Source organism: Eublepharis macularius, chromosome 2 (genome assembly GCF_028583425.1).
Source record: "Eublepharis macularius isolate TG4126 chromosome 2, MPM_Emac_v1.0, whole genome shotgun sequence".
NCBI lineage: Eukaryota > Metazoa > Chordata > Lepidosauria > Squamata > Eublepharidae > Eublepharis > Eublepharis macularius.
Window position 1 is genome coordinate 119981377 of NC_072791.1, and position 24862 is coordinate 120006238.

Here is a 24862-nt window from a genome sequence, read left to right on the forward strand (position 1 = left end):
TTGATTGTTTTAAAATGATGTGTTTTTGTTGTTTTTAATGGTTTTTAATGTGCTTTTATTATGGGTGTTTTAATTTGTTAGCCTCCTTGATAGCCCTTATGAGAGAAGAAATGCAAGGTATAAATTGAGGCAAATCTTGAGTAGCTACTATTTTTAATTTCTCCCTCATGTTAAAAAACAAATGAGCAAATGGCAGTGGTTTCCCTTGCTGGATGAAAATCCCAGACTGAAACTTCTTCTTTTTCAGCATGTTGGATGCATTTAAACATCACATTTGAAACAGAGGCTGAGACATTTTCCCTTACAAGTAATTAGATTTGGGTTTTGAATCAGTCCTGCCCAACCAGCTTGTTCTGTCAGCCTTCCTCTTGACGGCTCCTGCTTAACATTGAAGATTTTAAGTGAATTCATGCTCCTTGAAGCAGTGTAATTAATAAGTCTTCAGAAACAGAACAAAGACTGACAGTGTTTAGACAAGAAAGGGAAGACCAACCGGTTTGATTAATTGGAGTTTACTCAGAAATGGGGTAATTGCTGTTTACAAACCATATTAAAACATGTGTTAAATCAGGCTGGTGTTTTGTTTTGTTTTTTGTAAAACAGATGCAAGTTCATTTTGAAGTCAAATTACTGAATTAATGAAATCAAAGATACTGTGATGAATAAATCTTAAATGTCACCTTCTGTTTTCAACCCATTTAAAAGTGTACAGGTATTCAAATTTTGTCGAAGGCTTTCACGGCCGGAGAACGATGGTTGTTGTGGGTTTTCCGGGCTGTATTGCCCGGATACAACCATTATTCAAATTTTGTTTTGCCCTTCAGTAAGGTTAAGATTTACACAGGACTTTGGATTGAGGTGTGGCTTAATCAAAACTGGTTGTTTTTGCCTTCAGACGTCCATGTATTTTGCTAAAATTCAGAATCCTCTGTTTGAAAATGTAATTTTTAAGAAATAAAAACTTTTCACAAAACAGAAGTGAAAAAATGGAAACAATTTCTACTGGACAGGAGTGAAATTTGCAAGCTGCTTCTAGTTTTAATTCTCTTTAGAGAAAATAATAGAATTACTTAATAATAGAATTCCTTAAGGTAAAGATTTGTGGGAAAGGAAGGGAAGCCTGTGTTTTCTCTTATTGCAATATTATCTCAGGATTTTTATCTCGTCTGCTTAGCTCTTTAAGGCCTGGAAACCTATCTCTGATAAAATCGCTGTTACTTTTCCTGATCCTTGCAGACAGTTCAGGCTATAAACTAACAAACAAAAAAGCCTGGAGGTAATTTAATCTAACAACATTGTATTTTATATATGTTTATTATTTATTAAGTGCCTCAAAACAGTTTAGGTGCTTTAAAGTGATAAACAGAGGCAGTCCCTGCCCTTGGGTTTACAGTGTAAAACAGAAATTGCACCTGCATTGTAAAGCACAAGTGTTGGGATAGCATCATAAATCCACCTTTCTGAATGGCCATCAATTGATTCAGACACCTAATGCTAGCCCATTTTAAAAATCCCTTTCTGCTTTTCACACTAATAGTTGGGAGAGGAACTGAAAAGCACATGTGAATTTGTTCTAAGCACTGAGGCAGGGAGCGCCATATCTTCAAACTTACAATAAATCAATTGTGTAGAACACCATTATATGTGGGTTCATAGATTATAATCTGTTACAAGTGAAAACTCAGAACCAAAAAAATGTATCACAGTAGAGCTGCCTTTATCTAGTTGAATTCATATCTCAGTTATGTTCACTCCCTTAAAAAAAGACAAGAGTTGATATAATTTATGTTGTTTTCCTTAGTTCTCTTCCTGGATTTTTTCTCTGTACTGCATTTAACTTCTCCTTAATTTCAGTTTAAAAATTATTTCAAAATTGAAGCATGCACAATTTGCCATAGGTTTTAGTTCCTTCAGATTATTGGGTTTACTCCCCCCACCCCTGGATCAGGATACACATTAACAGAAGAAATTGAAAGTTTGGGCAAACTTCACAATCCCAATTCCTCTCAACCTAATAAAATACCTATACTGTTCCTTTATTTCACACTCTCTCTTGGTTTCTGTTTCCTGTTCTTTACTCTCAGTTCAGTAAAAGTATCCTGACTATTCAATTAGGATGGAAATTTGGGGGTGGAGCCTAGGGAGGGCAGGATTTAGGAAAAGGAGAGACGTTGGCAGGGTATAATGCCATAGAAGCTACCCTCTAAACCTCTCCCTCCTTCCAGCCGGCTAGAGGGAGGGAGAGGAGACTCTGAAGGGAAGGTTCCCCATGCCATTTGCAAACGGCGTGGGGAACCTCCTTCCCTTCAAAGTCTCCCTCCTTTCAGCCGGCTGGAGGGAGGGGGGGAGACTTTGTCAGCTGACAAGCGGCTGAGTCTGGGGTGAAGTGCCCCTCTACCTGCTTCTGTGCAGCAGCAGGGAGAAGGGCATTTCACCCTGGTGAGAGGGAAATTTAAACCCCAGCAGGCTGCAATCTGCCCTTGTCAGGGTTTTCCCTGACAAGCGGCTGAGTCGGGGGTGAAGTGCCCCTGTGCTTAGATTGTGGTTTCCAGGGCAACAGGAGTTCAGACAGAGTTCTGAAAGTCCATGCCTACTGTTGCCAAGGGAATTGATTGAAAGGTGCCAGACTGTCTGGCTTGACAAACGGCTGATGAACACCATGAACAGGGCTTGGAACGAACACATGTTCATCGGGAACAGGGCCTCACGAACCGCTTGCTCGCGAACAGCTGATCGGCGTGTTCGTGGCTTTTTTTTTGGTTTGTATTGCTGTTCGTGCCCACCTCTAATCAATTGCTGTTCTGGGAGATATCCAGGCCCTACCTGGAATTTGGCAACCATATGCTCAGCTCTTCTTGGGCTATAACTTCTGTACTAATGATGCCACATGTATAATTCAGTGCTGTATAGTTTTATTCAGACACAAAGAAGAACAATGGAGAATTTTTAATGTATCAGTTCCAGCTAGGTAATTTGCAGTTCCAAAATCCAAAGAGAAATTTGGGTGGTGGAGATTTCAGAAGCATAGGCAGAAAGTTCTTCTCCTTCTTCGTACCATTAGACTAAATGTGATTCTGTGTTAGTGGCTTGCATATAGATGTAAAGTCCTTGAGTCAAAACTGTGTACAAGCCTTTATTTTGAAAGTATGACAGGTTTTAAGGGAGAAAGGAGTAATCACCATCTTGTGAGCTTGAATAGCAAAGCATTTTCTTACTTCCCAGCATATGCTGGATGTAATTAGGCAACAGCCCAGGAACGGCCTTGTAAACATCCTGAATTTGTGCCACATTCTTCTAGCCTCAGCAGCTGCCAAATGCCTAAATGCATAAAATGGATCTCTGAACAGAGTGTTATGTTATCCTGATACAGTATATTAATAGTAGATGGACAAACCTGGAGGTCTTCATGATTGCTTTATGAACACAATGTTCAGCCAACCTACTTTCTCGTCACAGTAAAGATGGGAGACCAGATGGCATGATTTTCCAGGAGAGAATGTGAGAAAGGAGCTTGTTTTTGTTTCTATTGGAGTTATAAGGATAAAACCCATTGGGGTCTGGTATACTCATTTCATTCACTTTATGATGTTTGGGTCATCGTTATACTAATGCGATGGCATTTACTGCAACTTATGGTTCTCTGTTTGTCCCCTTGATCATAGATGCAGAGGAGTTAACCGTGTTAGTCTGTGGTAGCAAAATCAAAAAGAGTCCAGTAGCACCTTTAAGACTAACCAATTTTATTGTAGCATAAGCTTTCGAGAATCAAGTTCTCTTTGTCCCCTTGATCTCATAGATGCTAGAGTCTGATTTACAACTTGGGCTCTCTGGAAGTAAATATGAATAGACTGAAAGTTGATGCTCTGATTATTGTTTCTTATGCTTGACTGTTACATGGAATATTGAATACAACAGTGTTTCCCAATTTGTGGGTCCGGACCCAAAAGTGGGTTGTGAAGCCTCTGAAAATGGGTCACAGGCCAGAACTCCCTAATGGCTGTCCCTGCCCTTTGCATTGCTCTCTTTCTTCCCTCTTCCTCCATGCCAGCTTTTCACATTCTCACTTCTCCCACCCTATGTGATAATAATGAGGATGGAAGCTTTCCAGCAACTAGTAACTGTAGTTATACACATTTTCCTGTGTAAAATAATATTCCTGAAGGAAAATCACGTGTGAAGTGACTCCTGTAAGAACCAAGTCCAGTTCTTAATTTGAGGCAATGCTTTGACCTGATTTTTTTGGGAAACAAATACCTGACACATGCTGATTGGTAAAGAATCAAGTAAAATGTGTCTTGATGGTTACTAGAGTAAATTTCTTAGAATCTTAAAGGGGATTAGAGAGAGTAACAGAGAAGAAGAAAGTGGTCAACTGCTAGATTGTAGCCCTCATATGCAAAGGCTGTGTACTATGGAATGCAAATTTCCTTGGGTTCATAGTAGGACATAATGTTTGTTGGTTTTTCAAAAAACATTTGATTGGCTACTGCAGATAATAGAATATTGTACTAGATTGGCACCAAGGTCATACTTTGCCTAGGGCACAAGAAAACTTTGGGCCAACCCTGTATGTGTCATTGTATCAAGTAAATTTTTACTTGTAGGTCACCATATCCAAAAGGTTGGGTACCACTGGAGTCAGATGTGGAGTCTGAAAGGTTAGTGCAGAAAGCAGGGATGGACTGAAAAGCTAAAACAGCCCTGAAAAAGGCCCTACCTGCAGCCTTGTACCCCCAGCAGAGGGGAAAAGGAGCAAAGGTTTACTTTCTCACCATGAATGAGCCAGTTGCTCTGGTCCTGTGAGAGGTGGACAAGCTGCTGCTATCACAAGTGAGCTGGCCGCCCCAGCCCCATGCATGGTGAGTGAGCCGCAGGGCTGTGCCCCAGGCTTGCTTGCTTGTGGTGGCTCACCTGCCCTTCATGGGGCCAGGGCAGTTGGTTTGCTTGTGGTGGCAGCAGCACATCTGTCCCACATTAAGTTGGGACAGCCAGCTTGCTTGTAGTAGAGCTATAAGGGCCACGCTGAATGTGGCAAGGGCTGCCCCTCACTTGGGAGCAGGGTGATCTGGCAAGGGAAGCCCCCCCCCCCAGGCTATTCACCCACCAAGATTTTCCCTGGTGGCCTTAATGGCCAATCCACCCCCTTAGAAAGCAACTAGTAAAAAAGGCAGAATTGGTAATGAATGAGATTTCTCTTTTTTGTCTGATTGTTTGGGTATGATTAGGAACTGGGAGACCTAAATTCAACCTGAAGCCAGTCACACATTTTCAGTCTAACTGAACGCACAGTTATTCTGTGGATAAAATGGAGGAGGGGAGAATGACGTAAGCTACTTTAGGTCCCCATTGGAGAAAGAGGCACGGTATAAATGCAGTAAATATATAAACTCTTGTTATTTATTTGTGGTACTGGTATTGATTTTTAAAGCCCTACACAGCTAGAGTTTAAAACCAGAATACCTTAAGGAATGCTTACTCCCATATGAATCGAGCTGACCATTACGGTCACCTCCAGGTGCCATTGTTCAGGTGTCCCTAAGACCCAAAAAAGAGCTTTCTTGGTCATGGCACCAGAACTGTGGAATTTTCTCCCTGGAGAGATTTGTCGGTCCCCCGCTATCAGTATCTTCTCCCAGTGAGTGAAAACTTTTCTTTTGTTTGGCATTCCCTTATTGACTGTTTAAAATAAGTAACAAATTAATAACATGAAAGGGAAATAAAATATTCAGAGATGTGTATAGTATAATTTGTTATGATTCACAGACAAACTTTGTATAAACAATCTATGATTCTCTTTTTAATTGAAACATGGAAATGCATACTTTAATGGCTAGACTACCATCTCTTTTAATGAGTAACAAAAAGTTTAAAATATACCATATTAAAGCCATCTCTAATCAAATGCTGCAGACTAACCCAACTAACACACCAAGTTCACTCCACACGATTCATAGCCATCATCATGGCCTCCTTACCAGCATAAATCAAAGCGCTACAAGTGAGCCAAAAGTAAAAGCCTTGAAAGGTATTTAGAACATTTTGTATATGACTCTAAAAGCATTTTTATTTCTCATGTCTGTAGCATAAATGTTACATGCACATTTTCTTTAAAAATGACTTTTTTCCTACTCTCTAGGCTACATTTATAACATCCAAACTTTCATATGAATAATGAAAGAGGTTCAAAGATGCTGTGAAATGCTATTAGACTTGAATTTTAGCAAGTCACCAAGGAAATGGAAGTTCCAGAAATGCAGAGAAGCCAATAAGTAATGCACATTTGTTGTCTAGACACAACACACAAATAATAAATTCACAACTGTAGTTCCAGTTTAAGATTGGGGTAGTTCAAGGAGCTTGCTGGCTTAGGCTTCACATGGAGAGACAGGGTAACATATATGTTGTTTACCCTTATTACCTCTTTATGCAGATGTTTATAATAAAGCTGGAACATTGTATTTGTATTGACTTCCTGTGACCCCTCCTCATTGATGGTAAATTAACGTTCTTAGAACATAGATGCAGAGGAGTTAGCCGTGTTAGTCTGTAGTAGCAAAATCAAAAAGAGTCCAGTAGTTCTTAGAACAGACTGTTAATCAATAAAGAGCTGCAGCAGATTATAAATCTAGAAGAATTTCCTGTATCTTTTAAAAGCCGATAAACTGAAAATGTTGGCTATGTTGAAGTACCTAAATTGGCCTATTTATTTGTTTCTAGGTATGGCAGTGTGGCGGTAGCGTTGAAGTTTTACCTTGCTCTAGGATTGCCCATATCGAACGAGCCCATAAGCCGTATACAGAAGACCTAACTGCTCATGTCCGAAGAAATGCACTAAGAGTGGCTGAAGTCTGGATGGATGAGTTTAAAAGCCATGTATATATGGCATGGAATATTCCCCAAGAGGTACGTTGTGACTTATCACTGATACAGCCACAAATCGATAGCTCTTTGCTTGGAGTAGTTGGCCTCTGTTACCTCTGGTTTGAGAGCAGAGCCTTTTTGGTCCTGGCTCCCACCTGGTGGAACACTCTGTCTGCTGAAATCAGGGCCTGGCAGGACCTACTATCTTTTCGCCAGGCCTGCAAGACAGAGTTGTTCCACCAGGCATATGGCTGAGGCTGGGCCTCCGCCAGCCTGGGAAAAAGGGATATATAAAACCCTCCCTGTGAAGGCTGTCCACCATCCTGTTTTAAATGTGTTGTTTTTAATTGACATGAATTTTAACTGTATTTTAATTGTATTTTTAATATGTTGTTATCCGCCCTGAGCTCGCTCGCGGGGAGGGCGGAATACAAATTTGAAATAAATAAAAATAAAATAAATAAAAAATCAGAGAACAACATTATAAGAAGAAATTGAGAATACAGGAAGTTAAAGTTATTATTTTAAAGGAGATGTCACTCAGAATCTTGAGGAAACAAATACACTATGTATTTTTAACTGAAAAACTGAAACAGAAGAAAATCTCATTTAGATGGGACAAGTTGAAAGGAGTGATTTTTGCTTTCAAACAATTTGGTTCCAAAAGCAAGAGATTTTTTTTGAAAGATTCAAGAAAAATTTAGAAGAGTTTTCAGAAGATTCAGAACAGCCTTCATTGAACAGAAATATGAGGAAGAACAAGATATGGACTCTGATGGATTACAAATGCATAATATGGGATATAAATGGGACGAATGTTCCTCAAAAATGACAGAAAATATTTCATTATTTGAAAAAATTGAAAGTTGGTATTTTTTTTACAAGAAACTCATATCAGAAAAAAAGACGTTGAATATTTGGATTACAAAATTTGTGTGTGGGGGGGGATTTGTCTTTCAGATAATAAAAAGAAAAACGGGGTAGTATTGTATCTAAAACCAGAACTTGTAATATCTGTAACTTGTGGGGGTGAAGGTGACATTAAATGGGAGTAAAATTTTGATGATGGGAATCTGTGCACCAAATGAGGAAAAGGGGAGGTTCTACAAATATCTTTGGGGAAAATTGGCAGATTTGTCCTATGAAAATTGTTGGCTGATGGGTGATTGGAATGGTAGTTTCTCCACAAATAGATAGGTGCTCTGAGAAAAACATAAAAAATAATCAAGGCAAATTACCAAAGGTTTATTTTGATATGATTGAAAATATGGGTTTGGTGGATGTTTGTAAACAGAGCAAATGGAGATTCAAGATAATATATTTTCTATTCGGAGAGACATAAATCTTTGTCACATATAGGTATGGTCTGGGTATCAAAAAATTTGGTAACCAAAATTGTTAAAGTGGAGATATTGCCAAAGTACTTTTCAGATCGTAAGCATAAGTTACAGAACCAAATCTAATACATTTAGTTGGCAATTAAATGAATCTTTTCTACAGAAAGAGGCAAATATAGAAGACTGTTGTCTAGAACAGCAAATAGTTCAGCTAATTGAGTGCACCTGGTGTTGTGCTTAGATTAGGTGGCTCCTCCTCCTGGCTAAAATAAAAGGCTGGCATGGGTGTGGGAGAAAAAAAACCCGAACCACGGAGAGCACGCTGGTTTAGTAATCACTTGTCTAGATAGTTTTAGGCCAGGTTAGACTATGTTTATTTTTACTTTGCCATTGCTCTTGTCTCGAGAGTGGCCTCTGTTGTTTTTTCTAAACCCTCTCTTGACCTAATAAATAACTATTTTGCCCGTGGCTCTAGTGTCTGACTGCTGTGTGCAAGATCCTCCAGACTAGGAACCCAGAGACCGGGGGTGGTGGTGGTGGTGGTCCTTGTGCAAAACAGGTGAGGTTCACCCCTCTAAGAGGCCGCTTAGAACCCGGAGTGGCTGTTAGCAGCACCCAGGATGGGGGCCAGAGGGTGTACCTGCTCTTGACAACTGTAAAAAAAAGGCTGAAAGAATTTTTTGAATTAAATTTGAACATGGGTACAGATTTAAGAATGGTTTGGGATGCAAGCAAAGCATTTATAAGAGGCTACTTCATACATCATAACTCGGAGTTAAAGAGGGGAAAGCAGGAAAAAATGCAAGGTATTCTGCAAGAAATTTTTTAAAAGGAGGAAGAATTAAAAACTGTGGCAGGGAATTTTAAGGTGCAACAAAGATAAAATGCTTGCAACAAGAGCTATCAATGTTAACAGTAAGGGATTTAGAGAGAAAACCTGAACTATGGTAAGCAGAGAAATACTGAATTTGCTAATAAATCGAGAAGGTGGTTGGCCTGTAGATTGAGAAAAGAGAGAGGGAAAAAATGAAATCTTCATAGAAGCTAAAATGACAAAACTGAGGCTATCATACTTTGGCCACATCATGAGAAGACAAAATTCTCGGGGAAAGTCCATAATGCTAGGAAAAGTGGAAGGCAGTAGTAAAAGAGGAAGACCTCAAACCTATTGGCTTGACTCAATAAAAGAAGCCGCGTCTTCCAGTTTGCAGGATCTGAGCAACTCTGTTAATGATAGGACATTTTGGAAGTCTTTCATTCATAGGGCCACCATAGGTTGGAGGCTACTTGATGAGACATAACACACACACACGCCATCTGAGTGTCTGATTTATTTGTGCAATCATAGGAACAACAAACTTAGTTTGTTTCGGGGGGGGGGGGGGGAGAAAACCAAAAAGACTCAGTGCTCCATCAATATATATATATATATATATATATATTTATTAGTTTTTTTACAAAGTTTTTCAACTAACAACAGTACTTAAATATACAATATATTAAACAGATATATTCATTAACATGGAAATAATGTTCAACATTAACCATAAACTTAGAACATAATAACAATAGAAGAAGTTTTTAACTTGTAAACAGCACACCACAAATCCTGCAAGGTGGTAGCCTATTTATCTTAAGAAAAGAAAACGTGAATTTCTTATAAGCAGAATTGAATATTATAATTATAGATAAGCCATGGAATAGTAGAGGTCTTGTTTTGTTGTATTTTTATATCCAGTATCTTCTTTAGTCAGGTAGTCTAAGACAGGAAGCCATTTTTCAAGAAAATATGATTTGTAGTTAGGGTTTTCTCTCTGAGCCATCTGGTCTGTGATTTTTTGCATAATAAAGTGGTCCCAAATGCGGTTTTTCCAACTATTCAGGGAGGGAGCAGTTCTTTGGTTCCAGCTTGAAGCTATTGTTAGTTTAGCTATAGCTAGAAGTGAGTAAATGAGGTCCAATCTGGCAGTAGGAATCTCAGGATTTTCCCAATAGTCTAGTAAAATTATTTCTGGGGATTTTGGGACCTTATAGGTTGTTATGTGTTCAATTTCCTTAATTATTGCATCCCAAAAAGAACTAATAAATTTACAACCCCACCAGCAGTGAATATAAGTACCCTGTTCCCCACATTGCTTCCAACAATTTGCAGATAAAGAAGGGTTTATATAATGCAATTTAACTGGGGTCAAGTACCAATGAGAAATTAATTTTAAGAATTGCATCTTTATGTTGACTATTTTTGACCTGAAAATTTGAGATTTCCAAATAATACTCCATTTGTCATTGGAAGGATCAAAATTACATTCTTTATGCCACATTTTTTGGTAGGACAAAATTTTAGTCTTCTGTTTTTCTTATAAAAGAATAGAGTAAATTCTGGACAATAGGCCCTTTTGCTTTTCTGGTCTTTCTTTTAGAATTTTTTCAAAATTTGTAAGAGGATTTTTTTGTAAAGCTTTAATATTGGGAGACTCAATAAGATGCTTAATTTGTAAGTATTCAAACCAGGGGATTTGAAGGGCCGTGTTTCTTTCAAGTCTGACTTTTTCATGCAGTGAGCCTTTATCTAATACATCCGTTAGTCTTGTTTTGTTATTAAGTCTCCACCATTTAAATGAGTTCGTGTTATAGGCTGGGGGGAAACCAGTACTGTCCTACAAAAGGAGAGACTAATGAATGTGACTGTATTAGCTTATTTCTGAGATTGTCCCAAATCTTTAGGTCACTTCTTATAAAGGGATTATTTTTGAAATTGGTAGGGCGCTCAGAATTTTTATTCCATATACATTCACTTATAATTTTTCCTTGCATATAAATTTGTTGAATGCTCTTCCAGTCGAGTGATAAGGATTCATTTATTATCACTGCTATGTTTTTAAGGTGGGCAGCCTCATAGTAATTTTTTTAATCGGGGAAGTCAAGACCACCTCTGCTAGTGGTTCTTTTCATTGTTTCTAATGATATTCTTGGTTTTTTCCCATTCCAAATGAACTTGCTAATTCTTGATTGCCAGATGTTGAAGGTTTTGTCAGCTATGGTAATGGGAATTGCCCGAAACATAAAAAGAACTTTGGGAAAAATAAATGATTTAATAAGATTTATTCTTTCAATTAATGACAGTTGATCCCCCCCCCATTCATCTAATAATGAATTAATAGAATGATTGATTTCAGATAAATTTATATTTAACAGGTCACCTAGGTTAATTGGTATTTTGATTCCTAAATATTGCCAGCTCTTTTTAACCCACTTGTACTTATAACTACCTTTAATATCAGTAATTAGATCTGTTGATAGGTATATAGGGTATATTTCACTTTTATTAATATTGATAGACAGGCCTGAAGCTTTTGAGAATATGGTTGAAATGCCATCTAATTTTTCCAATGATGGCATAGGATCTGAGAGATATAAAGCCATATCGTCTGCAAATAGGGAGAGTTTGTATTCTTTTTTGCCTATGTTAATGCCTCTTATTGTAGGACAGTTTCTAACATGGTTTGCGAACGGCTCTATGGCAAGCGCAAAAAGAAGTGGGGAGAGAGGGCATCCCTGTCTGGTGCCTCGAGAAAGGTTAATTTTTCCTGATTTGTAACCATTGGTTTTGATTTGAGTAGTAGGGTTGGCGTAAATCGTATGAATAGCCCTTAGAAAGTTGTCTCCAAAGTTCATTTTTCTTAGTAGCTCTTTAAGGTAAGGAATTTCCACACAGTCAAAAGCTTTTTCAATATCTAAGCCTAGAATGAGTGAGTGTAGCTTGGCCTGCTTACCATAATTAATAATATTCAATGTTTTTCTAATATTATCTGTTAGTTGTCGATTTGGTATGAATCCAGACTGATCTTCATTGATATAGTTTGGAATAATTTTATTGAGCCTAGCTGTTAAGATGGCTGTAAAGATTTTTGTATCCTGATTCAATAGGGATATTGGGCGGTATGATGTTGGATTGGTCGCATCTTTTCCAGGTTTTAAAAGAACTACCATACTTGAATCAGCCCAGGAGGGGGGCATTTTTCCCCGATCTAAGATTAAATTACAGATGCTAGTAAGGTGGGGGGCCAACAAATGCGAGAATTTTTTAATACTCTGCCGGAAAGCCATTGTTTCCAGAGGATTTATTGTTTTTCAAATTTTTGATTACTTCTTGGGTCTCTTTGATTGTTACTGGTTGGTCAGTAAGTTTTTTATGAGCTTCTGTTTGTTTTTGTCATCTAGATTGCTCAGATAGTTATGAATTGTTGTTAAATTTGGATTATCTGAACTATATAATTTTTGGTTGTTGTGGGTTTTTCCGGGCTGTATTGCCGTGGTCTTGGCATTGTAGTTCCTGACGTTTCGCCAGCAGCTGTGGCTGGCATCTTCAGAGGTGTAGCACCAAAAGACAGAGATCTCTCAGTGTCTTTTGGTGCTACACCTCTGAAGATGCCAGCCACAGCTGCTGGCGAAACGTCAGGAACTACAATGCCAAGACCACGGCAATACAGCCCGGAAAACCCACAACAACCATCGTTCTCTGACCGTGAAAGCCTTTGACAATATATAATTTTTGATAGAATTTTTGGAAGGTTTTAATAATTGTTTCTGATTTAATTTGAAGTTGACCTTCCTCATCTCTTATATGGTTTATTAGTCTCGCAGCTCTTTCCCCCCCTACTTTCCAAGCAAGAATCTTCAGATTTTTAGAGGTTTTTTGCCAAAACTTCTGTTTTAAAAATAATAAGTTTTTCTGAATAGATGTAGTTTCGAGAGTTTCTAGTTTTTTTCTTTCAACTAATAGCTTTTTGTATATTTTCTTGCTACAAGTTTTCTTATGAGTTTGTTCTAGTTGGGAAATTTTATTCAATAGTTCCAATTTAACCTTGTCCTTTTTTCTCTTATAGGCCGAGGCAATAGCAATATATCTGCTTCTGACAACAGCTTTCATTGCATCCCAGATTAATTCTAATGAGACACCACAGTTGGAATTATATTTGAAATAATTTTCTATTTCCTCTGTTATGTCTTTTTGGGCTTCAGAGTCGAATAAAAGGAATTTATTTAAACTCTAGTTTAGTGGTCTGATTTTTTGTTCTGACAGTTGTAGCGAGCATTCTACCCATGAATGGTCAGACCATAGTTTGGGGCCTATTTTTGAATTAGAGATATGCTGTAGAAGGTTTGGTGATTCTAAAATATAATCAATCCTAGTATAAGAATAAAATCTAGGAGAATAGTAAGTATAGTCTCTTTCAGTAGGAAATTGTGTCCTCCATATATCCATTAGATCAAATTGTTTTAGGATGCTTGCTAGCTGGCCTATCTTAGAAGGTTTTAGATTAAGAGGGTTGTGATTTTTTTATTTTGAGTGGTCTAATTTGGGATTGACAATTAGATTTAAATCTCCCCCTAATAAAATGTCTCCCTCCTGGAATAGTTTTAATTTAGCAAAGGTTTCTTTTAAAAATTCACTTTGGTTGCTATTTGGAGCATAGACGGACGCTAATGTGAGGTTTTTTTAATCAAATGTGCCTTTTATAAATAAATATCTTCCTTTCTGATCTATTTCTGTAATAATTTCCTCAGTTCTAATATTTTTGATATTAATATCGCCACTCCCCTAGATTTTGAGTTGCCATGTGCTAAGTATTGGAGTTCCCACCACTTGGACTTAAATACCTGCTTCACTTTTTCAGACAGATGTGTTTCCTGTAATAGTAGAATATCAGGACTTTGTTTCTGTAGCATAGATTGGATTCTTTTACATTTTATGACATTATTAAGACCTCTGCAATTCAATGAAATAACTTTGAATTCCATTTTCCTGCAAGATATAGAATTAAATTAATAGACCAAAAATATATATCTCATTCAACTTTTCTGATACTATAGCTTGCTCTGTATCTTGAATGAACTTTAAAAGTAAGAATTTCCCACAATAGCAAAAACGAATTGACTCTTATATTTAGATGTATAATTTTGAGATTTGATAGAGAAGTCAGATAAGGATCTGAGATGTATGAAGTTGTTTAAGAAAGAGGAAATAGATAGAAAAAAGAGAAGGTAAAAGTAAAGTATAGAAAGAAGAAGAAGAAAACCCCACAAGCCTCCTTTGTGTTTACAGAGGAGGGAAACTAAAAAAAAAAATACAGGTAGAAAAAGTGGGAAGAAGAAAAACAGGTCAAACAAACAAACAAGGCAACCAGCCTCCTTTAACTACACCAAGGAGGAAACCACCAGAGCCTTTTCCTTTTTGGAAAAGGAAATATAAAAGCTAGTAACCAAAATTTATATTCCACTGTTCCTGAGTTAAGCTCAAGAAAACCCAGTGTCTGGGGTTTGTAGATATGCTGGGGGTAGTCAGTACCTCAAAGCCATCTCCCCCCACCCGCCCAGCCCGGCTTTATATTAACTGTTATAAGCCCAAAATACCAAATAAGCCATGAACACGTTTTTAAATAAAGTCTATGAATGCCCAAATATTTCTTTTCATTCTTCTTACTTGTAGAATGTTATAGTCCCTTTAGTCAAGACAGTTCCCATTATTTGCTTGCATCTTTTTTCACAGGAATCTTGTTCCAATTGTTCTGTGAAGATCTAGCTTTGTACGTCTTAGGTTTACTTGGAGAAACAGATTGCCAGTCTAACTGAAGATCTTTTAGCATTTTAATGCCACTTTCTACATTGTTAGCTTGAAATGTCTTCCCTTGTAGATGCACCAGAATCTTTGTTGATGAATCCCATCTATACCTTATTTCTGCTTCATTTAGTTTGTTGATGATAGGCTTTAACTCTCTTCTTCTGGCTAATGTTTCATTTGAGAGGTCCTGAAAGATGTATATTTTTTTTTATTTTGGTAGGAAAAATTCCCTCTGGATCTTGCTTCTCTCATGATTTTTTTCCTATGCCCTGATATCAGGGAGAGTTATTATTATGTCCCTCTGTTGTCTGGGTCTTGAATTGTTAACTGATCCCACTCTATAAGCATGGGTAATAATGGGTGTAATGCCTTCTTCTAATTTCAGTTCCTGTCTAAACCATTCTGCAATGAAGGCTATAAGGTCAGAGTTGCATTCATCATTTTCTTCAAAACCCTTAATTTTGACATTATTAAACCTTGATTTATTGTCAAGGTCCATTATTTTATCTTGAAGAAGTTCATTTTCAGCTTGCAGGACCTGGATCTCCTTTTGATTTTCTTTGCTCATTTGCATAGCATTTCTGCCCTTTGAGCTGCATGTTGAATAGATTCCTTAAGGTCACTCACTGCCATTTTGATTATGCCTTCTAATCTAGAAACTATTTTATTCTCTAGTTGTTCTAATTTAATTTGAAGTTCGTCTTCAAGAGCCTGCATTTTCTCAGGCTGTTCTAACTGCTGCACAGTCGCCATTTTGATCAACTCTGGCCGATTTGCAGCCGGAGCTTGCCTTGTTTCTAAGGGCTCAAGGAAGGCTTTTAAGGAGGATTTGCTGGGTCCTGCTGGTTTGGCTTTACCCCCTCCAGCTTTTCTCATAGTTTTTATGAACTTACCACTGTTTGGGCGCTTGCTGGGAACCACGGCAGGGGATCAGGGTATGGAGTGAGGCTTTCAGACGCCTGTCATCTTTGCACGATGCCACGCCCCCGTCCCATCAATATATTTTACAAAAGTGTCTTGGAGACTGCATGTTGCCCAAATGTGGCTGTTATTTTCAAGACCAGGAGGGGAAAGAGGTTTATTGAAATATAATTTGTTCAATGCTGAATTTAATTTAAAGGATTGGGTAATGTACTATTTAAAGGCAGGATCTAAATTTACTTCAATGCCAAGCAAGGAATAGTTTTATGTATTGTCGAAGGCTTTCACGGCCGGAGAATGATGGTTGTTGTGGGTTTTCCGGGCTGTATTGCCGTGGTCTTGGCATTGTAGTTCCTGACGTTTCACCAGCAGCTGTGGCTGGCATCTTCAGAGGTGTAGCACCAAAAGACAGAGATCTCTCAGTGTCACAGTGTGGAAAAGATGTTGGCAGGTCATTTGTATCTACTCAGGAGGGGTGGGGTTGAGCTGAGTCATCCTGTAAGAGTTTCCCAGGGTGTGGAATGCTAATGGCGGGAGGCTTCACTGTATCCTGAGGAGGTTCTTTTGCATATGGATTGGTACTTGATGTGCTAATCTTCTCTGCAGGGCTATTGTCGGGGATAGAATGTTTTGTTAGCCTGGTGTTTTTCAGAACTGGAAACCATGCTCTGTTCATTCTTAAGGTTTCTTCTTTCCTGTTGAAGTTTTGCTTATGCTTGTGAATTTCAATGGCTTCCCTGTGCAGTCTGACAAAGTAGTTGGAAGTGTTGTCCAGTATTTTGATGTCCTGGAATAAGATACTGTGCCCTGTTTGCGTTAGGCTATGTTCAGCCACTGCTGATTTTTCAGGTTGTCCAAGTCTGCAGTGTCTTTCATGTTCTTTTATTCTTGTCTGGATGCTACGCTTTGTGGTCCCGATGTAAACTTGTCCACAGCTGCAGGGTATACGGTATACTCCTGCAGAGGTGAGCGGGTCTCTACTGTCTTTTGCTGATCGTAGCATCTGTTGTATTTTTCGGGTGGGTCTGAATACTGCTTGAAGGTTATGCTTTTTCATAAGCTTTCCCATCTGATCAGTAATTCCTTTGATATATGGCAAAAACACTTTTCCTGTAGGAGACTGTTTTTCCTTGGTTGTTTGATTCATCCTGGGTTTGATTGCTCTTCGGATTTCATTTCTGGAGTAGCCATTTGCCTGAAGTGCGTGGTTTAGATGATTAATTTCCTCATTGAGAAAGTGCGGCTCACATATCCGTCTTGCACGATCCACTAATGTTTTCATTATGCCTCTTTTCTGTCGGGGGTGGTGATTGGAGTTTTTGTGTAAGTACCGATCAGTGTGAGTTGGTTTCCTGTAGACCTTGTGACCTAACTGAAAGTTTGCTTTTGTACAAGTTACCTTTTAGGTAACTTGTACAAAACTTACAGCTATGCAATCTTTGCTGTACAGGTGCCCAACCCTTTTCTCTAGGATATGTTGTACTAGTACACACCACACATTTTCCAGTGAATAAACCACAGCGCTTTGAACACAGAGAAATATGTGCTTTCCCTCCATCAGCTCTGACAGCACACTTGCAGGAATCACCATAGTGTGCTGTACATGGGGTTGCCAACTTGGGTATATATAACAACAAACTGATTGTTGAAAAATCATGTCAAGGTGACAAATAGTGTTCAATTTCTTGAAGAATTCCAGTTCAGCACTTTGGTAATGTATATTCCCTTTGAAGCTTTTTTGTAGAACCTTCATATAAGTCTGGATGTGTGGTTGGTAAAAACTTGCCATATATCAAAGGTTTTTGCCATATATCAAAGGAATTACTGATCAGATGGGAAAGCTTATGAAAAAGCATAACCTTCAAGCAGTATTCAGACCCACCCGAAAAATACAACAGATGTTACGATCAGCAAAAGACAGTAGAGACCCGCTCACCTCTGCAGGAGTATACCGTATACCCTGCAGCTGTGGACAAGTTTACATCGGGACCACAAAGCGTAGCATCCAGACAAGAATAAAAGAACATGAAAGACACTGCAGACTTGGACAACCTGAAAAATCAGCAGTGGCTGAACATAGCCTAATGCAAACAGGGCACAGTATCTTATTCCAGGACATCAAAATACTGGACAACACTTCCAACTACTTTGTCAGACTGCACAGGGAAGCCATTGAAATTCACAAGCATAAGCAAAACTTCAACAGGAAAGAAGAAACCTTAAGAATGAACAGAGCATGGTTTCCAGTTCTGAAAAACACCAGGCTAACAAAACACTCTACACCCGACAATAGCCTTGCGTAGAAGATTAGCACATCAAACACCAATCCATATGCAAAAGAACCTCCTCAGGATACAGTGAAGCCTCCCGCCATTAGCATTCCACACCCTGGGAAACTCTTACAGGATGACTCAGCTCAACCCCACCCCTCCTGAGTAGATACAAATGACCTGCCAACATCTTTTCCACACTGTGACACTGAGAGATCTCTGTCTTTTGGTGCTACACCTCTGAAGATGCCAGCCACAGCTGCTGGCGAAACGTCAGGAACTACAATGCCAAGACCACGGCAATACAGCCCGGAAAACCCACAACAACCAAGGAATAGTTTTGTTATGTAAAATTTTGTTTAAGAGTAATTACGCAAGAACCAAAAGATATGAATTCTATGCTACAGCTCATATAATTGCATTTATGAAATTATGCTTACATTCTTTAAAAGTTTGTTTTGACACATGCCAATGAGAAGAATAATTTGATTTCCAGACATTTTAAGGGTGCATAAAACAATACTAACGAAAAAACCACTTCAGTTTGTGGTGGCTGCCTCTTTTGCCCTGCACAGTCATAGAGTTCTTGATATTCTAGCCCTGGTTAAGTCCTTGGGAGTATGTCTGAGGGTCTTGCAGACAAGCCCTCATTGACTGGACCCACTGGCAATGGTCCCATGTGCCAGGCATCCTTGGGTAGCTGTGATCTTCTACATACCACCACGAACCTAAAGAAAAGAAATTCCAGTCCTTTTCCTAGAGAGTTATAAAAACTGAGTATTTATTATCAGAACAAGACCCTATGTTTAATATACCAGACGATAATGTTTTTATGTAAAGTTTATTTATTCTGTATTTTGCTCGAGTACTTTGAGCTGTATGCAAGGACCATAATCTTCAGTAAAAATGTCTCATTTTACTTCCTGTCAAACGCTAGCCCAGAATTTGCATTTAGATGCCTCTCCAGAAGTTTCTACTGCATAGCTATAATGAGATAAATTATTGATCTCCACTTACAGGCTCTTTATGAAACCTGTGTATCTTGAACTCAGCAAAACAGTGTTATACCAGCAGAGACTTAACCATATAAAATGTAATAAAAAGGGAAGAGGGGGGTTGTTTTGCAAATACACTTAACAAGAACAGTTACTGAAATCCTTGTATCAATACACAAAGAGGTTGGCCAACAATTGAAAAAGGTGCACAGGATTTTTCAACTTTATAATGAAATAAAGAGGCCAAACTTCATAATTTGCCTGAAAATGGAATCTGTAAAATAGGCTTTGTTTTTTGCAACAGAATAGCAGTTTCCAGGGCAACTTGCTATTTCATGCCATTATTTGGGGATCTGGGAATTGCTTTAAGAAATTTATTGTGGAAACAGTTAAGAACAAGATGCAACATACACTGAAGTGAGTGGTAAAGTTTTCCATCGATTAAAAAGGGCTCTGGATCAAGCCCAAAATAGTGGTGAATCTCTATACACCAAGAAATGCCTCAGAATTCTAATGAAATGCCTATTGATCTCCAGAAAACATTATGCTTAAATATGTTAATTATGCCTAGATGTGTGACTTTGTGTTACAATTTATCATTGAACTGCATACAGTAGTTAAGGCTACAGTCTTATCTACGCTTCCCTGGGAATAAGCCTTATTGAATAACATAGGACTTAATTATGAGTAGATCTGCTTAGGCTTGCTCCATAAGTGTATTATAAACTAAACAGCCAGAAAGTAGAGGAATGGCTTTTATATCTCTCACGTGTTTTCTAATCCATGTGTACAGGATTCTGGAATTGACATTGGTGATATTTCTGAGAGGAAGGCCTTGAGGAAAAAGCTGCAGTGCAAGACCTTTAGATGGTATCTTGTGAGCGTATATCCAGAAATGAGAATGTACTCGGACACTGTTGCCTACGGCATGGTAAGTCTTGCTTCCTTGCCTTGATCATTCATAAGGGAAATAATTTCTGCAAATGGACTGAAGTTCCAGATAAAGACTTTGGGACAAACTTGGGGTTATTATTAATTAGTTGGCACATGGCTTTCTGACATACAGTGAAAGTGCTAGTGTATCATACACTTATAATACAGTCCACTGTATTATCTCCATCTCTTTTTTACTTTAATTCGGAGCATCTGAACTTTGGAAATGCAGTGGATCTTTGTTAACGAATGCAAACTTAGAAACTGTTACCCTGTCTACCATCTGCTTGTAGGTGCTTAGACCAAACCTCAGCCACCTCATTAAAAAATAGCTGTTTCATGTAAAGAAATATGTTAGTCAAGGAATGGAACACCTTCTCCCAAATGTGACAACTAATTACTTGAAATAATGCGTTGCATGGGATGGCAGCGTGGCTCCGATTAACTAATGAGGACCAAGGTCATGTTAACAAAGAGGAAACTAGTTCCAGAAATTCTGTTTGCAATCCTACCCCAAAAGGTGATGAACCCTTTCTTCTAAATATGATTAGTTAATCACTGTGCTATCCAGAGGATATAAGCAAAACATTTGTCTCTCCCCAGTCTGCAGCAGTGCTTGAATTTTGTGGCAGCATTTTGCTTTTATCCTCCCTCCCTCCTTCAGGTACATTTTTATCTTTTCCTTCCTCTCAGAAGCTCAGAAGGGCAAACATGGTTCTCAACAACCCCGTGGGGTAGGTTGGGCTAAGAGAAAGAGCGGCCCAGGGCTCTCCAGAAAGCCTTTATGGCAATGTAGAGGTTTGTACCCAGGTCTTTCAGATTGCATTCCAATATTACTACACTATACTGGCAACCGTCTTTAGGGGTCTATAGCCCCTAAGTCAGTAAGGCACCAGTTTTTAAACACTTCAAAAAACAAACTTATCAGTGTAACACACTTTTATTCAACATATGACTCTACTGATGAGAAAATACTTCTGCCATATATATTATCTGCTGAATCACTATTTCCCCTCTCCCACTCTTCATTAACTTTAATCTATATGTCAGATATAGATTAAAGCCACTTTGGGATTCAGGAGTTTAAAAGCTTCGGTATGATCCATAAAGATTCAAGAGGAGGCTCCCCCTCCCGTCGGGTGAAGCAAGCGACATGGCATTTGAAAGTGCTCCATTTTGTGCCACTTGTAAGCGTCATGAAAAGGGGTGCTTTAAGTTTCAAACACCCTGCTGCTTGCCACACCCAATGAGCGGAGTAGAAGGCTCCCCCTCCCATCGGGTGAAGCAAGCAGTAGGGCAGGAAGTTTGAAAGCAAGCAGCACTTTTCTTGCTGTTTGCACTTTTCTTGCTGTTTGCATTGCAGTGCAAGGCCCAAACGGATTTGGGGGTATATGTATAGGTCCCAGAACACACACATTGCAATGCAAACACCTAGAAAAGTGCTGAAGGAGCGGCAGCAGCTGCTTTGCCCAAAGCTTCCCAAAGCAATACAAATTGCTTTGGAAAGCTTTGCTTCCGGAATCCCAAATCTTTACAAATCGGGCCCTATTCAAGTTAAAAACCCTTATCAGAAACCAAAAACTCACATCCCTAGTGATGAGTCAGTATTCAAAAGGACATCCTATTTGTGGTTCAGGAAGAATGATAGTTTAGTGGGGGCAGACCTGTTACCCAAATAGGCAGTCTCCTAATTAGTTGGGAGTAATTAGCTTAATGGAGACAAAGCTAGAGGGTGATTACTGGGATTCTCCACTAATGTATTCACGGATTTTCCCCTTAACTTTCAAAATAAACCAGCCAGATGTCTAGCTGGAAAAGTTTTTATTAAAAGATAAATAAAAGGGCAAACGTACAATCACACACAGAACACATATGAGGCTAACTAAGAGGAAATCAAGGAGGAAAGGGGAGAAAGCAATTTTGGGGGAAGGCTATAGTTACCTGTCTCAAAGATGGAGGTCTGCGAAGGCAGCAGTGAAACGACTTGTATTTCACAGAGAGAAGAAGAGAAGGCCCAAACAGATTTGGGGGTATATGTATGGGTCCCAGAACACACACACTCTTGCGCACATGCACACACGCACACACACACACTGGTGGCTAGGCACTCCAGATACAGGGCAGACTGCTCTCTGGGGCAAGCTAACATATTTGTCCCCAAAACAATAACATGATGGATTTTTCAGAGGTGGATAGTAGGTGTAAATTGCTGATACTGCCTTGGCTTCAAAAAGACATAGATCTCCTAGCGTGGTATGCAAGATAATGCGTAATAAATTTAATATCTGTAGGATGAATTTAACATTTATGTATTCAAACTGCATATAGGAGTCATTCTGTTTCACTAAAATTTCTTCATATTTTTCACAAAATAACCACTTCTTTTACTTCATAATTTCCTCACTTTATCATCATATACAATATAGGTGCAACATTAAAGTATAAAATAGTGTGACATTAAAAATATGAGAAGAGCACCATGTTTCAGCTAGTGTAAAGAACATGCGCTCAGAACTAAGTCACTCTAAGCATGCATTCTCACACAGTGGCTTTTAATGGGCCAAATGAGCTTATATTCACAGACCGAAATGGCTAGTGGCAATAACAATGTTTTCTAAGAAAGCTTCTTTTTAAAAATTAACATCCAAAGTTAACACAGAGTTTCATTAAAGATGAAGAGATGTCGAACATGTTGCTAGGAATAAGATCAAAGGCATCTTTGATCATAGATATAAATAGAAACAAAAAGAACATGGCAGTGGAATAACTGGATTTTCTGTCATACATTTGTTGGATTAAGCCAACATATATTTGACAAGCATAAATTAGAAGTTCACATAACCCCTGCAAAGATCGGCAGTTTTCTCATAGCAGCTCTGAAGGAAAGCAGATGTACTAAAGGGTGTTTGTGCTAGACATGAAATTGACTTGACACAATAAAGCCCAATGTATGCAATGTTTCACTGACTACCTTACTATATTTTTGCACACAGTGAGTGTAAAACCAGTTTATGTTACCAGTTTGTTATATATTTATCACAATAGTCATTTGAAAGTGACTGGTTTTAGACAGCCTTGAGAATCCATGCAGTTTTACAGCTTGCACAAGATTTGCTTACAAGGCATAGAATTCAACATTAATTAGGATGTTTTGGTCTGGACTGATGTGGTTTTGGAAGTTGAGGTCCCCCTGGCATTGTTATTAAAGACATTGGAACCTCACATAAAGGGAGGTTCATTTCTTTGGAGCATGATGGCAGTTTTGCCCAAGGAGAGGTTGAAGAGAATCATGTGACCTGTAGCCTGCTTAATTATCAACCATTTTGCAATACTGCATTATAATACTAAATGTTTAACTGTTGTTACTTTTATGCTTTTCACCAATATTTAAAATATTATTGCAAAGATACAGCTATGATCAAATGTAGTACTAGGCCTACTTTAACAACTTATCTTTTGTTTGTCATTTTTACTTCCATATTCTGTAGCTGCAGAATTCCCTAAAAAGTGATTTGTGCCTTGATCAGGGGCCAGACACAGAAAATATTCCAATCATGTATATCTGCCATGGAATGACACCACAGGTTAGTGAGTCTATCTTGCTGCTGTTTTTAGTAGGTTGTGTAGGAGGAACCATATTGTAACTGTCAGGGCGTTTTGTTTTGTTTTTGTTTTTACTTTCTACAATACCTCCTTAGGCTGTTTATTAGCTATTTTTGGGGAACTGGGAACAGTAGTTGTGCCTTGATGTGGGAAATCACTGGTGTATTAATTAGTGCCTTGTCAAGGAGCCTCATTTATTTATTCTGGAAGAATCTGAATAAAGGAAAGGATATAAGGCTATGTTTACCAAGAACTGATGGCAGAGACTTTTATTACTGTTTTTTAAAAAAACAGGATCCCTAATGTGAATGTCATGGTAAGTATTCAGTGACATTTATTTCTTCTCTTGAATTGCTATACTTTTGCATTCCGGGTATGTGATTTTTAAAACAAAATTAACGTCTGTAAACACTAATTATCTTCCAGTACACGCTAAAGAAAATGGATATTGTGGATCTTTCTATTCTACAAAACAAAAACCAACTCAGCAAAGTTTCAAGGCTAAACTTTGCAGACCGGTACGATGCTCCCCTGCTGAAACATTGCACAGATAAAGATAACACTGATCTGGGGATTTAAATGCCCCTTTCTGTGCTGCTTTGCAGAGGCAAGGAAAGGGGCATTTCACCCCCCACCAGCTTGGATCAGCTGCTTGTCAGGGATCTCCCCGACAAGCAGCTAATTAGGGGGTTTAAATGCCTTTTTCCATGCTGCTTCACAGCGGCACGGAAAGGGGTATTGGGCTTTTACACGAACCAAACGAACTGGCAGACCAGTTCATGGAAGTTTGTGGAAAACGGGCTTCCACGAACCGCTGGTTTGTGAAGCACGGACCAGCCCAGTTTGTGACAAACTTTAGTTCGTCTTACTGTTCATGTCCATCTCTACTCTCCACAGAAAACTTAAGACTGTTGAGTTGGACAGTAAAAACCATGAGTGGAAGGTGCTCATGGACATACATCATTCTTGTTCTTTACCACACACGCTTATTTGTGTATTTATCACCTTTGTCTGAGTTTTTGAATTTGTGAGATTAGTTTTTTAAAAAATTATATGTTAAATTATGATTTATATGATGCAATAATATCTTTCTTTGAAATTACTCAATAAAATATTAAGGATGTAAGATATATTGTGGCCCATAATAATAACAGGAAAAATCAATTGCTTAACATGAAAATCTTTTATCAAAGAATGTTATCACACTTTATTTATGTGGGCTGTGTTGTTGCCATGCATCAGTCAATGACCAGATGAATATATTCCAAAGGAGGGTAATAAACAAATATATAGCAAAAAATGGCTCTGAGATATGCCAGA

General features: G+C 38.5%; 1 protein-coding gene across 3 annotated transcripts in view; it reads left to right on the top strand.

Annotated features, from left to right (window-relative positions):
- Window positions 1-24862, top strand: part of GALNT18 (polypeptide N-acetylgalactosaminyltransferase 18) — a 515166-nt gene that overhangs the window by 403734 nt on the left and 86570 nt on the right. For all 3 annotated transcript variants that reach the window (XM_054971155.1, XM_054971154.1, XM_054971156.1), the window contains exons 7-9: window positions 6718-6903; window positions 19800-19937; window positions 23428-23523. In XM_054971155.1, the coding sequence (XP_054827130.1) occupies window positions 6718-6903; window positions 19800-19937; window positions 23428-23523 (420 nt within the window). The remainder of the gene's footprint in view (window positions 1-6717; window positions 6904-19799; window positions 19938-23427; window positions 23524-24862) is intronic.